This window comes from Saccostrea cucullata, unplaced genomic scaffold, assembly GCF_032062105.1.
Source record: "Saccostrea cucullata isolate Sc308-1 unplaced genomic scaffold, CSIRO_AGI_Scuc_v1 ctg226, whole genome shotgun sequence".
Lineage (NCBI taxonomy): Eukaryota > Metazoa > Mollusca > Bivalvia > Ostreida > Ostreidae > Saccostrea > Saccostrea cuccullata.
This window is the reverse complement of record NW_026931887.1, coordinates 453,825-468,751: the sequence shown is the minus strand read 5'-3', so window position 1 is coordinate 468,751 and position 14,927 is coordinate 453,825. Positions and strand designations below refer to the sequence as shown.

General features: G+C 34.2%; 1 protein-coding gene across 1 annotated transcript; it reads right to left on the bottom strand.

Annotated features, from left to right (window-relative positions):
* Window positions 1-483: 483 nt before the first annotated feature.
* On the bottom strand, window positions 484-14,046 carry LOC134233932 (uncharacterized). The gene is made up of 8 exons (XM_062715993.1): window positions 13,943-14,046; window positions 9,140-9,274; window positions 7,972-8,115; window positions 5,176-5,456; window positions 4,701-4,967; window positions 3,339-3,456; window positions 1,962-2,171; window positions 484-1,060 (listed from the first exon to the last, which is right to left on the bottom strand). Exons 1-8 carry the CDS (start codon window positions 13,995-13,997, stop codon window positions 780-782), a joined length of 1,491 nt encoding a protein of 496 aa, XP_062571977.1. The 5' UTR covers window positions 13,998-14,046; the 3' UTR covers window positions 484-779.
* Window positions 14,047-14,927: the final 881 nt, after the last annotated feature.

Genomic DNA, 14,927 nt, shown 5'->3' with positions numbered 1-14,927 from the left:
AACTTTGGATACTTATTTGTGGAGTGTAGTATAGCTATCATAGATTCTGAAAATGAAAGCATTCAATACTTTAAAATTCAGTGCCATTTTCCAGTAAATCAAATGCTTCAAATTCCGCCCATTTCTGTCTCGCAGTCCCGCTGCACGTGATTTTTAAAGCCATATATGGCGTAACTGATAAAAAAAAATATATTTTTGAAAAATACAAAATTAAGTAAAGAAATATAGTTAATACATTTAAATTAAAGCTTTTCAAGTAAATTTTAACAATGTAGAACACCTCGTTTCATTTAATAATACGATTTTATCTTCTCTGTAATTTGTTATTTAAACCAAGTTCTATCTTTATATAAAGTAATGATACAAATAATAAGTTCTTATAATTTTAGTCTAATAATTTTCATTGTACATACGCCATTTATGGCTTTAACCAGGCCTATCGATGAACCATTGGCTTTATGTAGAAATCAAGTATTTTTAATATTCGTAGTTTAACTGGGACATTTTTATAAAATGTAAATTTTACAATATAAACATATCGTGTAATATTGATCACAGTTTACTACCCGTATAAAAATTGTTCCAAATGAAACCAACATCTACTTTTGTAAGCATGAAAACCATTGATCTTTTCAATCTTTCCGTTCAGATCTGTATCATCTAAAACTGTTGGAGCCACCAGTCCGGTACTTTAAATGATACATAGCATTATTTCCTCTTCCAGGAATGTGTTTTTTTCCCTTCAAAATATCAGTCATAGAGTTTCTGTATTGGACAGTTTAAAGCCTTTCTTGTTGCATATAAGATGAATAGCTTGGTGGCGGTGGCTCTGGAGAATTATGATACTGCTCGTGTGAGGTTGTATCAGGGAATGGCTTATTGGAAGGTGACTTTGTCCTCGGTTCTGGAGTATCTGGGACAATTGAAGAGTAAGATGGGGGCGGATCAGCCAGTGTTAGGACTGGATTTTCATCGCCTGACAAGCCTTCATCTGTTGACATAGCGGACGTAGGCCTTACGATCGAGTTAACCTGTGGTGTTATTTGGGTTGTAGACAAATCTGTAATATATCAACAAATTTAAAAGATTGTGGTCCCCTGCTTTCGGTGTCTTTGTGGGTGAGATGTCATTTTTTATGGCATATTGTGTCAAATATGAAGGCTCTATCATATGTCATTCAGAAGTTATCACCGAAGTTGATTTTATTTTAAAAATTAGATCAGTCGTGAAGGTAAAGGGCTCAGATCAGAAATCATAGATGCTCGGAAATATCTTGTCACAGGTAATGCACATATCAAATATGAAAGCCCTATCTCTTCTCAATCAAAATTAAAATTTTTGAAAAGTAGGTCAAACTTTCAGGTCAAGGTCACGGGGTAAAAAAATCAGTGTATTTAGATAGGTCCTGTCAGGGGCAATACCTAGCTTAATGTGAAATCCGTCTTTTCTCCTTCAAAAGTCATGGCCAAGGTAAAATTTTTGAAAAGTAGATAAAACTTTAAGGTCAAGGTCACAAAGTCAAAAATCATAGTGTATTTAAAAAAAGGTCACGCGTAATGCAAATGTTTAAAATTAAAGTATTATTTCTTCTCATTCAAAAGTTTTGGTCAATTGTAAGAAATGTTTAATTTTTCAAAGTAGGTCAAACTTCAATGTCTAGGTCACGGGGTCAAAAAATCATAGTGTATTTAGAAACATCACATCACAGATAATTCATATGTATAATATGAAAGCCCTTTCTCTTCTCATTCATAAGAAATGACCAAGGTTAAAGTTTTTATGATGGATGGACAGACTGACAGACGAATGATATTTAATAAATGCTCCCTTGCTTTAGCAAAAGCGGGGACAATAAGGAAAGCATTTAAAATCATATTTAAATTATATATATATTCTTCTTAAGATAATTACTTTTTTAAATGTTAAAAATTAAATTTTATCAATAATTCTGTTTTCTGTACCTGTATTAAACAGTGAAGTACCATTTCTGTCCGATATTTCATAAATGGGGTAAGATCTGGTCTGGGGTGCAGGTCTAGGACTAGAGTTTGTCTGCCATGTAGATATGTAGCGTGAGGACTTATCTCTCTTATACACACAACACATAATAACCAGACAGACAAAGACAGATACTAATACGACTGTAACAATTGGAATAATGATGACAATACCTGAAAAGAGAAAATTATACAAATTCAGAGAATTGTGGTTCCACGCTTTCGGTGTCTTTGTGGGTGAGATGTCATTTTTATAGCATGTTGTGTCAAATATGAACGCTCTATCATATGTCATTCAGAAGTTATCACCGAAGTTGAATTTAAAAAAAATAGATCAATTGTGAAGGTCAAAGTCAAGGGGTCAATAATCATAGCATGCTTGGAAACATTTTGTCAACTTTTCTTCTTTTCAAGTACAAGATTTTGGACAAATTCTGCTTCATATGAATGCAAAAATAGGCCTGCTAATAATGGGGCGCAATTGGTACCCATGGGAATTCCAATAGATTGTTGGAAGACCTGGTCTCTAAAACCACATAGATATTGTCAATCAGAAACTGAAATATCTTTTTGATGTCAACTTCAGAGTATATGTACTTGTGTGTAGAATCAGAATGATTTTTAACAAATGATTTTTCAAATGACCAATGATAAAGTGAGTAAATTTACTAGTTTCTTCTTAACAAATAATTTTTCAAATGACCAATGATAAAGTAAGTAAATTTACGAGTTCCATTTTTATTAAAAAAAACAGCTTTCAAAGATATCAAAAAGCTTGGACTTTAATTTATCGTGGGGAATGGTTGTGAATAAAGTTGAAAAGTCATTTTTTTAAGCTGTTTATTTTGTTGACTATGTATCTATGTTTGTGAGGAGATTATGAAGTTTCGGAATCCAATACAGATATGGTAATTCAAATTCATTTTGGTTGTTTGGGATATCAAAAATATTCAAAACTAACATACGATTTTGAAGAATTTTTTCTCCTTAGAAAGGGAACTATGATATAAGTTGGATAACCACTTATAGAATTATATCCAAGTTCTTCTAAAAAACAATTTATATAAAGAGCCTTACAAACGACGACAATGTTGTTACCTGCTTTGTCAGCAGGGCCCAGTACGTACTGTTCATATGATCTATACGGGACCTCAGTTCATACGGTCTCATCCGAAGGGGGGACCCGTCTCTGCGTCTAACAGTGAGATTCGAACCCGCGACATAAAGATCAACTCCTTACTTTCTCGACTCTAGAGCAGACTCTTTAACCACTGCGGCACCCGGGCGACGACCTGTGTATATCCTATATACTTACTATCGATATATAGCTTGTATACTTACTACTTGAACTCCCCTCCTCTTCCTTAGTTTCTTTGTCCGATAACGTGGTTGTAGGTCTTGTTGAGGTCACCACAGAGTACTTAGGAGTAACCAACTCGCACTGCACTGTACCATTGTACTGAATGAAATAAAATAGATTAAAAAGTGAGTACCTTTTATCAAACTTTAACATATGTAGAAATATAATTTTCTAGCAATTAAAATTATTACTTTAAATTGTGTATTCTTTGTTTTCAAATTCATATCCTTTATGACAAGCCTGAAATAGTGATTTTATGTTTGTATATTTTACATGAGCGCAGTGGTCAGAGTGCTCATTCTATGGTCACAGAAGGGGAGTTGAGACTTAAATGTAGGCCTCGAATCCATCCCACTGCAGGACGTGGACATCGATCCTTCAGAATGAAATTGTAAAAATTGAGGCCCTGTGTTACATAAGGTGCTAGCACAAAAAAGATCCATCATAGGTCATAGACACTACATGTATGCACCGATTAAAAATCTTAACTTGCTAGAGAAAATTCTTGAAGGGACCTTGAACAAACACAAAGAAAAACATTTTTTACATATGACGTGTGAGTATTTGACTGAATAGGTGGTATCACCTACTAATATTCAGAAAAGTTCTATCAAACATTAAAATTGAACTAGAAAGTCTGCTATTGCAAGCAATAGCGTATGTCGTCCCGAACTGCACAAGACTTTCATTTTTTGTATCACTAAACAATACCCATTAGCTAAGCTTGGAAAACCATCAACTCGTATCAGTCCTTTCAGTACTTTTATTTAAAAATCAAAGTTTAAGAATTTTCACTTTTCCCTGGTTTCCATGGCAATAATCGATTATTTGAAAATTTTAAATGCGAATCGCACCACTACAATCACTAAAATAAAAAAAGTTTCATGACGAATGTTCAAGGGACTAGAGAGAACACTTGTGGACAAAAATCGTCGCTTTTTGCAGGTTTCCATGGCAACGGTATCCATTTTGAAACTGAATGACCACACAACACAACTACAACCAGTGACCGTCCTTTGAGGAAAGTTTCAGGAAGATTGTCCCAGCCACCTCCGAGAAACAGCCTGGACAACAAAAACATGCGTACAATCGCAATATGTCGTCCCCGAGGCGACTTCTTTCGGGACGACACATAAATTAAGAAAGGCTTTATGGTAAATTTGATGACAGTAAATACTAAAACGTCCCCTCATAGTGAAAAATAATTTTCCCCTATTATTTCCGATTCTACTGGACTAAACGATAGTACATGTACTCCTTTACAATTAAACGTTGCATATATCATGAAAAAGAAATACATCTACATTTTAACTGTAGATGTTCTCAATCCAATTTTTTGTTACCTTAAATCCATTAATTGGAGATTTCTGTAGTGGATTTCCTCCCACCTCCAGTTTGATGATTCTAGGGGAGTACAGCGTGTAAACACCCGAAAAGGAGGTCACGGGTCCATAAACTCTCTCTATGTCTAGTAGAACTTTGACTGTGTTCCCTCCTCCGGTATCAGATCCATCGGCGGATCCAAAACCTTCCCACTTTACAATGTTTGAAGCACCACACTTTGAGCCATCAACAAAATTTATAGGTTTAGATGGGTATTCTCTAGTGCTCTGAAAAGAATAAAACACATTTTAGGTGTAAACTCGATATTAATAAAGAAAAACCTTACGTATAAAAGTAATAATGGTTGAATAGCTGAATGTACTATAGTTCCCTTTTTCCATACAACTTTTCCCTACGTGCTACGTTGCTAGTGATATACTTAGTAATTAAGCATTAAATTGATTTTTTTAAAAGCGGGAAAGTTAAAAATCTTACTCCATAAATAACGGAATGTATGTGAACACTTGTGTCAATCCACCAGTAGGTTGCTTCGTATGACGATAACACAAGAACAATAGGCTTTGTGACTTCCCCTCTTTGATGTATCACAACATCGTACCCGGAGAAAGGATTTCCATAAATTCCAATCACGTGTACTTCATAGTCAGGGTTATCATTGGCAACACATCCCCGTAACATGTATCCATATTTCAACGATTGAACTTGAGCCAGAGCAAATGGTGGACTCTGTCGAATGATGCAGTTTCCAACTTCAGCTTTGGACCAAAAATATAATTAACTTGCGTAATTCTTGCTTCAAAGCTATTTTGAATTTACCAAGTGGAGGTAAATGCATAAAATTATGGTTTGCATGAATTTTGAAAGTTGTATCAGTTTCAATTTTGTGTTTTCAAAGTGCAGTTTATAAACGTTGGAGTATGAGACAAGAGTTTTTTTTCAAAAGTAAAATGAACCATACGGAATTATTATCATTATATCTGTATTTTCAGTAAATGTGTTTTATTTTTTCAATAACAGACTGTGTATTTGTAATGTCTGAATGATACAAATAAAACATATTCAAACATTCAATTAAAATCTTTAATAATTCATGGAACAACGTAGGATAAAGACACTACAAGCAAAGACACTTGTTTCTGTAATAAAGTTTTAACCCTAATTAAGTTTTTAAATAACAACACAAATATGTTATATTTTTACATTATGGGTTAAAAAATTATTTAAAAGAAATTTAAATTTGTAGCCTTGAATGACTTCTTTAAACCTGTACTGATTTTGAGTGAAAGCAATTTTTCATGATATCCACAAGTGTTTGATACACTATCCTATGTAATATTAGGGTTATACGAGGGGTGATCAAAAATTCGCGAACTAATTGAATAATTCCAATAAAGAAATGATATAGGGTTTCAGTGTTGAAAATTTTTCAAAGTAGTCCTCTCCGAATTTGATGCGCATCTCCAACCATTCTGCCCATGCACGGATCACGTGATGTAGGAGGTCACGTGACATGCTCCTTGGCGTTCTGTCACAGAAACTTAAAATTTTTTCCGACTCTTATATTTCTTACTATGCAAGTTATTTTTTACAACATAAACAGTCCATTTGTTTCTGTAATAAAGTTTTAACCCTAATTAAGTTTTAATAACAACACAAATATATTATATTTTTACATTATGGGTTAAAAAATTATTTAAAAGAAATTTAAATTTGTAGCCTTGAATGACTTCTTTAAACCTGTACTGATTTTGAGTGAAAGCAATTTTTCATGATATCCACAAGTGTTTGATACACTATCCTATGTAATATTAGGGTTATACGAGGGGTGATCAAAAATTCGCGAACTAATTGAATAACTTCCAATAAAGAAATGATATAGGGTTTCAGTGTTGAAAATTTTTCAAAGTAGTCCTCTCCGAATTTGATGCGCATCTCCAACCATTCTGCCCATGCACGGATCACGTGATGTAGGAGGTCACGTGACATGCTCCTTGGCGTTCTGTCACAGAAACTTAAAATTTTTTCCGACTCTTATATTTCTTACTATGCAAGTTATTTTTTACAACATAAACAGTCCATTTGTTTCTGTAATAAAGTTTTAACCCTAATTAAGTTTTAATAACAACACAAATATATTATATTTTTACATTATGGGTTAAAAAATTATTTAAAAGAAATTTAAATTTGTAGCCTTGAATGACTTCTTTAAACCTGTACTGATTTTGAGTGAAAGCAATTTTTCATGATATCCACAAGTGTTTGATACACCATCCTATGTATTAGGGTTATACGAGGGGTGATCAAAAAGTTCGCGAACTAATTGAATAACTTCCAATAAAGAAATGATATAGGGTTTCAGTGTTGAATTTTTCAAAGTAGTCCTCTCCGAATTTGATGCGCATCTCCAACCATTCTGCCCATGCACGGATCACGTGATGTAGGAGGTCACGTGACATACTCCTTGGCGTTCTGTCACAGAAACTTAAAATTCTTTCCGACTCTTATATTTCTTACTATGCAAGTTATTTTTTACAACATAAACAGTCTATTTGTCAGAAATGGCCTAATCACGGCAATCGTATGGGTGGATAATAATATCCTTTAGCAGAATGAGCATGGTGACCATCAAAATCCAAGTCCTCTGTCTTTTGAGCGTCGTTTATTTCATGTGGATAAAGTATGAGTGCCTTCAATTTATCATATCTGATATGTTTAAAGTCTAAAGTAAACGATATTTTAAGGATTTAATAATTATATTATTGTAAAGTTATTTATCTATTTTTCTAACTGTAAGTTGGCGATCTTTCATATCAAATTACTTAACAAAGACACGTCTCTTTCCCAGTTTGCTTTCACAGGGCAACAGAACAAACATCATTTTTAAACATCTCCCTTCCTTCACTTAAACAATCAATCCAATTAATGACAAAATTTCTGGCAAGTCTTTGTCTTCATAAACCGTGTACAAATTATTATAAACTTCTGACAAGGATTTCCAAGATATACGTTTAACTTTACAGCCGTTCGTTTTTCGAATACGACTGAGTCAACCATTTTTTTGCCACAAGTGATCTACCTTATGACGTCACAAACACAAGGCGAAACGTTCCATTACATATGCTATTTATAGAAAATGTTCATGCATTCTGATCTGAATTGTGGTTTCGGAAATATAGAGCTAGTTCGTGAACTTTTCGATCACCCCTCGTATATGACATTTAACCACCCTTGTTCTTTATTAATATAAAAATGTAACAGATATATACTTACGATAGCAGTTATATTTGTTATAATATCTGCTGTAGTCATATGGATACGAGTAACGCCCCACTTTACAAATACAAACGTTACTTATACAGTCGGCCATACCATCGAACTCATGACAATATCTTCCAGTGCAACGTACACGGAGGTCTGAAAATTACATTAATTTGCAAAAATAATGCCTTTGGTAAACAAAGTAGCATAGATAATGCGTGTTATGATGCATATGTAAGGAATCACTGTCTACATGTAGTAAGTAGAGTATATCAGGGCATCAACGATAGTTGGAAACGGCGTGGGATACATGTAATTTGCACGTGGATATTATGCATAAATTATCCACGTTTCCAGCTATCGTTGATGTTCCTGGCATGCACTACTAACTAGATATGGATTCTGTATATTTTCCATTTTATAGTGAAATAAAAAAGACAGTCGAACAAGATTTTATGTATATTAGGCCTCCTTAGCCTCAGGCACAAAGACAGACACACAAGATTTACAAGCACATTAGGCCTCCTTAGCTCCTAACCTTACTTTCAAAGAGTTATGACAAAGAAAAAAATAGAAATGGAAATATTTCTAAAACTACTCTTGATGCCAAATCTGTTCTACATTTTTATAATCATTTACAACGTTAACTTTTTAGAGCTAGTTCATTCTCAATAAATCTTAAGAAAGTATCTATCTACTGATGCACACTAATACCGGAATCTTCAAGTGATGTAAGACCGCCTTACTTCGAGTTCGAGGTGAGCTTCGTAATCTTTGACAACCTCTGTTTTTAATGAGAAAGTAACTTGAACAATATTCTATTTGCACAGTGGGATAAATCAAGCATAACTCCCAGAAAACGAAAAATATTTTCGTTTTGTGTATATCTGCACTATTAAAATGGACATGAACAAAATTTAATCTGGTTCCTTGTCCAAAAAATTAAGTCAAATCCAGCATCCAAAGCAAGTCAGGTAGTGTAAATCCCGAGATGTTTCAACCGAGCAAGTTTGGTCTATCTAGGCTTCTGTAGCTAGCCTAATAGTGCATGAAGGCCTACTTGGGAATTGATTAGGTCCTAAAAACCCAAACACGAAGTCAACTTGATCATCAGTTGAGATATATAATATACAAACATTAAGTATGTGGTAAACATTTTTGAAGTACATTTTGATATTACCAGGACAATACTGTAGATTACAAAACTGCTCCTCTTGTGTGGTACTCCCGTCAGATATTTTTGTTCGAATCTGCGTTCCTACATCACAAGACTTTGAACAACTTGACCAGGATGTCCACTGTCCTCTGATTTCAACTAAATAATAGAACAAGTATGTCATAAACAGATACTTCATTTACAAACATCATCATTTTCAGAATCCTTAAATTTAAAAAAAAAATTCAATCTCTACAAGACCTTCTAAAAAAAAAGAGACGCGCCTACCAAAAAAAAAATCATATTGATTTCACCAGACTTTATATGGAGCGTACCATAGTCAGTGATGGATTGTTGGCTGGTAAAAATTCGCCTTTCCATTACAAAACAAATCCCGAAAACATCGGAGTACATATATAGTTTTGAGGGAATTGATTATCTGTATATAATTCTACAGTGCTCTTAGTGTAAACAGGGCTTATGGGTCACCTGAGTATCATATAACAACTTTCCAACAATTGAATTTTTTGGTATTCTAAACCAAATGCCATGAAATTCAAAATTTGAAAGATGCGAAAACTGTTTCCATGGCTTCTGTTATTGCTGTAGTTGTCTCAACGGTATATTGAAGTCAACGGATCATGGCCAGCTTTGTATCGGTATATCAATCCAAGAGCACCTGCAGTATCACCACTGGAAATATTCTCTTGATCTAAGTCGACCACTTCAAAGTGAACATTACTTTTCGATCAAGGTAGACGATGGGAAGAGTTCATTTTCCTATTGATTTGATCTTATGGTTGCTGAACGACTTGAGAGTTCAGTTTAGACTTCATTACTGAACACAAACACCTCGGAGTACTATTTTCACACGATGCCAGTTGGTCACCACATATTGATAATATACTGTCTATTGCTTACAAAAAATTGTCTCTTTTGAAAAAATTAAAATTTAAAGTAAATCGAAAAACACTCTCACTCATGTATACATCATTCATAAGACCGCAACTTGAATACGCTTCAGTGGTGTGGGGGTGCTGTCAACAAGGTGATAGTGATAAGTTAGAAAAACTTCAACTTTATGCAGCTAGAATTGTAACAGGGTTAACAACTATAGCTTCCAAAGATTCACTTTATTTTGAAACGGGGTGGGAACCGCTTAGTTGTAGAAGACAAGAAGCTAGATTAAAAACAATGTTCAAACTTCATAATAATTTAGTGCCAGAATACTTAATGGACATCCTTCCAAATATGCGCTGTAACACATCTATCTACTCGACAAGAAATTCTCAAAATTATGATATTCCAAAGTGTCGATTACAAACTTATAAGTCTACGTTTATTCCTACTGTAGTTAACGAATGGAACGCCATTCCACTTGAAACTCGAAATTTACAGTCAATGTCAAAATTCAAATCTAAAATTAGTAATAAAAAATCTAGATCTGCCCCACCTTCTTACTTTGATTACGGTAACAGAAGACTTAATGTTCTTCAAACCAGACTACGACATAATTGTGTATTAAATAACGACCTTTATAGATGCAATTTAATATCAAGTCCCTTGTGCACATGCGGTAAAGTTGAGGACACATATCATTATTTTTTCGTATGTCCAAAGTATGCGAACGCCAGAAATGAATTTTTAAATAATTTTTTACAATTTGATAAAATCCACATACTAGATACACATGTCTTATTATGGGGGGTTGAATCACTAAGTGCTGCAGAGAATGAACGTCTCTTTTCTTTTGTTCAAACATTTATTAAGCATTCTGGTAGATTTCCTTGTTAATTACTGTACCTATATATTGTTCAACTTTTATATATATATTTATACATATATGCAAAATGCATCAATTTGTTTACTTTTGCAAATTCTGAATCCTGTATATAGCATGTTTAACTGTGATAATATCAATGTGTAATTTACATGTATAGGGAGAGGGCGTTATAAGTATTCAGTACTTGTGCTCAATCCCTTTGTAATTATATTACAATAAAATATGTTCAAATCACTTGAGAGTCCTGTTAGAATTCTCTAGTTTGCATCCTCGAAAGTTTCTGATTGAGCAGATGTGAGTATGTTAGTCTGTGCTCCAGTGTCATATTGATTTCACTAGACTTTTTATTATATGGAGCGTAGCATAGTCAGTGATGGATTGTTGACTTATGGGTCACCTGAGGTTCATGTAACAACTTTCCAACAATAAATTTTGTTTGTATTCTAAACCAAATACCAAGAAATTCAAAATTTGAAAGATGCGCTATTGTTCATCATAACTATATACTTATTTGCATATGTATTTGTATAAAAATGTATTTGTATTGCTTAGTTTGATTACATAATACCCAGAGGCAGACCAGAGGAACAAAGAAAAAATGCATTTCCACTATAAAATCAAAAGTTTCCCAACCCACACGGACCACTGACCCTGGGGCAACATATTTCACAATCTTGGAAAAGCCTCATTTTTCTTGACTTTTCTGAGGTCGTGTAATGCTGGTTTAGTATATCTTGTGATGCTGGAAGAGTGTTTCTAGGTCTTTTTCCATTAATAGTTGAGCTAGTGACAGATATATGTTTTCTAGAGGAAACTCTAACAGAGCAAACTGCTTGTCGTCACACTTTTTTCCCATAGGCTTTTTATAGCTTGTGCTGCTACTTCAGCTTCGCCATTCGAGCTTTGGAAATAGGGGCTGGTTCTTTCATGTAAATTGTTCAGTTCCACGCACTTTGCAGAACTTTCCCTGGAAGTCCATGACATGCGAAAACAGTTTTCGTGGTTTCTATTATTGCTGTAGTTGTCTCAACTGCATATTGGAGTCTACAGATCATGGTCAGCTTCATATATCAATCCAAATGCACCTGCAGTATCACCACTGAAAATATTCTCTTAATCTTAGTCGACCACTTCAAAGTGAACATTAGTTTTCGAACAAGGTAGACAATGGGAAGAGTTCCTTTTTCTATTGATTTGATCTTATGGTTGCTGAATGACTTGAGAGTCCTGTTAGAATTCTCTAGTTTGCATCCTCGAAAGTTTCTAATTGAGCAGATGTGATTATGTTAGTCCGTGCTCCGGTGACTATCATGCAGCGAACCTGCTGATTTTTGACACTATGATGAACGCCCCAGTTGTCATCCCGACCGAACTTGACAATAGTACACATACTAATAGTAAGAAGTTCTTCCTCTGACCCTGACCTGTTTCAGCCTCCGCCGACACACTTTCTTCCAGTGGTATGCTGTTTACAGTAACTGCAAACGGTTCCTAATGCTGGGCACAGATTGCAACTTGAACAATTTGGATTGTCAGTTGGTTAAAAAGTTATTGGTTTTCTAGTCTTAACACTTTTGTTACACGATGCATGGTTGTTGGTGGGGTGTTTTTTTTGTGAATCCTCTCCTATCATCAATTTCACTTGTGCTTGCGACAGTTCAAAATGCTCTCCGATTTCTATAGCTTACTTGATTGTGATTTCCTAACCTTATTCTAACAATCTTTCTTACACTTTCTTAAGCTTGACGCCACTAATGATCAAGTCAACCAAGACATCATCATTAACCGCGTAATCACAGTCCATAGCTATGATTTGAAGATCCTTCACAAAGTTTCGACCTCTTCTTGTTTTCTTTGATGCAGCCTGAATCTTGCATCTTTATAACATCGTATTTCTGTATGTAAAAACTAAAATGTCATAAGGTTCGCTCCTGGCCATCTCAAATGTAAAGAAATATGATTTTCATTTCGGTTCACACTTGGTTTTATTCAATATGTACGTCCCGGAAATTCTAGAGGACAAGTTTGGCGCAGTTTCTTACCTCTCTAGACTTTCTGCTGCTTTCAGTTTCAGTACTATATATAGGTATCGCGGATGTTTGTGTTTACTTGATGTTTTATAATGCAAGTGCAAGTTCACGGACTTTTCAAACATCTTTGACGCTAGATTTAATCTGACACCCGTAGAAAGAGTGTAGATATTGAGTGCAATTTGTGTACCGTAATCCAGGTAACCGCGGAATTCAAGATGGCGATCGAGTTCATTGCGACTTTGTGTCTTTTGATAAGCAAAAATATGTAGATATATAAAATGCATATTTAAATTTTATTTTTATTAGTTTAGCTATTTTTTAAATATATATAAGAGAGTATTTTAACATTATTTCTGAGGAGTGATACTATAATTAAAATACGTAATTGTTTTTACGTAGCTGTCGATGGCTTTTCAGGGGGCTCGTTCTCGTTCACCAATTTCAGGGTACAAGTCTAAGTTTAAACACTAATAATTATATTTCTTGATTTTTTAAATATCAAGATAAAATTTATTTAACAAAAAATCTAGCTGCTTCTATATACCGGTATATATATATATTTCATACACAGTCACCTGACGTTCCTTATTTTTCTTTTAATTAAAAAAAATACCCCCTACCTAATTATTATGAGGTAACGGGTATATATTTTTTTAACAAAAGAAAAATAAGTAACGTCAGTCATCAGGTGCCTGTTATCATGGTTATATTTCATAATCTGTTGTTACACCTCTGTCAACTTACATTTTTTGGAATCAAAATATCGATGTTCGTTTTCTGACATAATTAGAACCTCGAAATTTTTATACGAAGTTTCTTAACTGTATTTTTGGTATCAGAAAATATACAGAAAATAATTTTAATTTGATTAATAAAACATCGTCTCATAATGACCAAAATGCCCTCCCGTTGTTGTTCACCGATTAAAATTTTGTAATAAAAACAGTTTTATGTGGAACCTAATTTTGTTTTAAAAACGCAATCACATAACACAACAAAATCATTTCTTACCTAAAGATATCAAAAATATAAATTGTAGACCAATTTCACAACACTTCCTGGACATATCCACTGTTCTTAAAATATTATTTACTCGAAGGAGCGGAGACTGTATACCTACGACGCACTATTGGTGTCATAAATACAAGTTCTCTGTATCATGTTTATAAATGCAGAAGTGGAAAGGATCGCTGTTTCCAAAAGATAGATTGGTGTCAATGCAATATAATGCAGCCCATGGGTAAAACGCTCGCCTGAGCTGCTTTGGGCAATGACCCAGCTATATTTACAACAAATGAAAGCTTTCATGTAATTTCGTCTTTTTTTGGCCCATTGGGTTTGAGAATGTATGACCTACCCTATTCTTGCTTCTATTTCTTACGTCCTTTGGATAAGGGTATATATGAAACTTTGGAGAAATTGAATTCTCTTTACCCAAGCATAATATGTGCCATAATTTGTAAAACTGTCAATATGTCCTTGAAAATTTGAAAAAGTGAAAAAACATGTACATGCAGCTAATTAAAGATATTTTATACTGAATACATTTTATAGAGGGTTCTTCGTAAACATACAAGATTTTAGGAACCGAAATCAACTAGATATATCTTAGAAGGCAATTTCTCATCCTGAGTCACTCAAGTGACATGCCGGGGTTTTAATCTATCGTCGTGCGTCGTCAGTTAACATTTTGAAAGAGGCAACATTTTCACATTGCTCATCAAAATATACACTTAGCTAGCTGCAGAACTGTAACTCTCCGAAAAACTTACATTGACAGACCGGAGAGCTACAGTGCCACCCATTGAAAAAAAAACTGTATATTTATTGCGCACAAAAAGTGCGCTGTTTCTCGATTTCTTTCTCCATGTTTTTCAAATTGTCATCTCAAAATATTACTAACCGTGTGATCCTAACATATTCTTTCACTGTATAGCTCACTCTCTACCATCGGCTCATACATTCACGTTTGTCTGAGAGAGGAACGAACGACAAC

Bases quoted from the DNA above. Each gene is read 5' to 3' on its own strand.
- LOC134233932 (XM_062715993.1), bottom strand. From the start codon at position 13,997: ATGTCCAGGAAGTGTTGTGAAATTGGTCTACAATTTATATTTTTGATA. The intron at 4,968-5,175 runs GTAAGATTTTTA...TATTCTTTTCAG, and splicing joins TACATTCCGTTATTTATGGA to AGCACTAGAGAATACCCATC. The intron at 3,457-4,700 runs GTAACAAAAAAT...TATTTCATTCAG, and splicing joins CTCCAATTAATGGATTTAAG to TACAATGGTACAGTGCAGTG.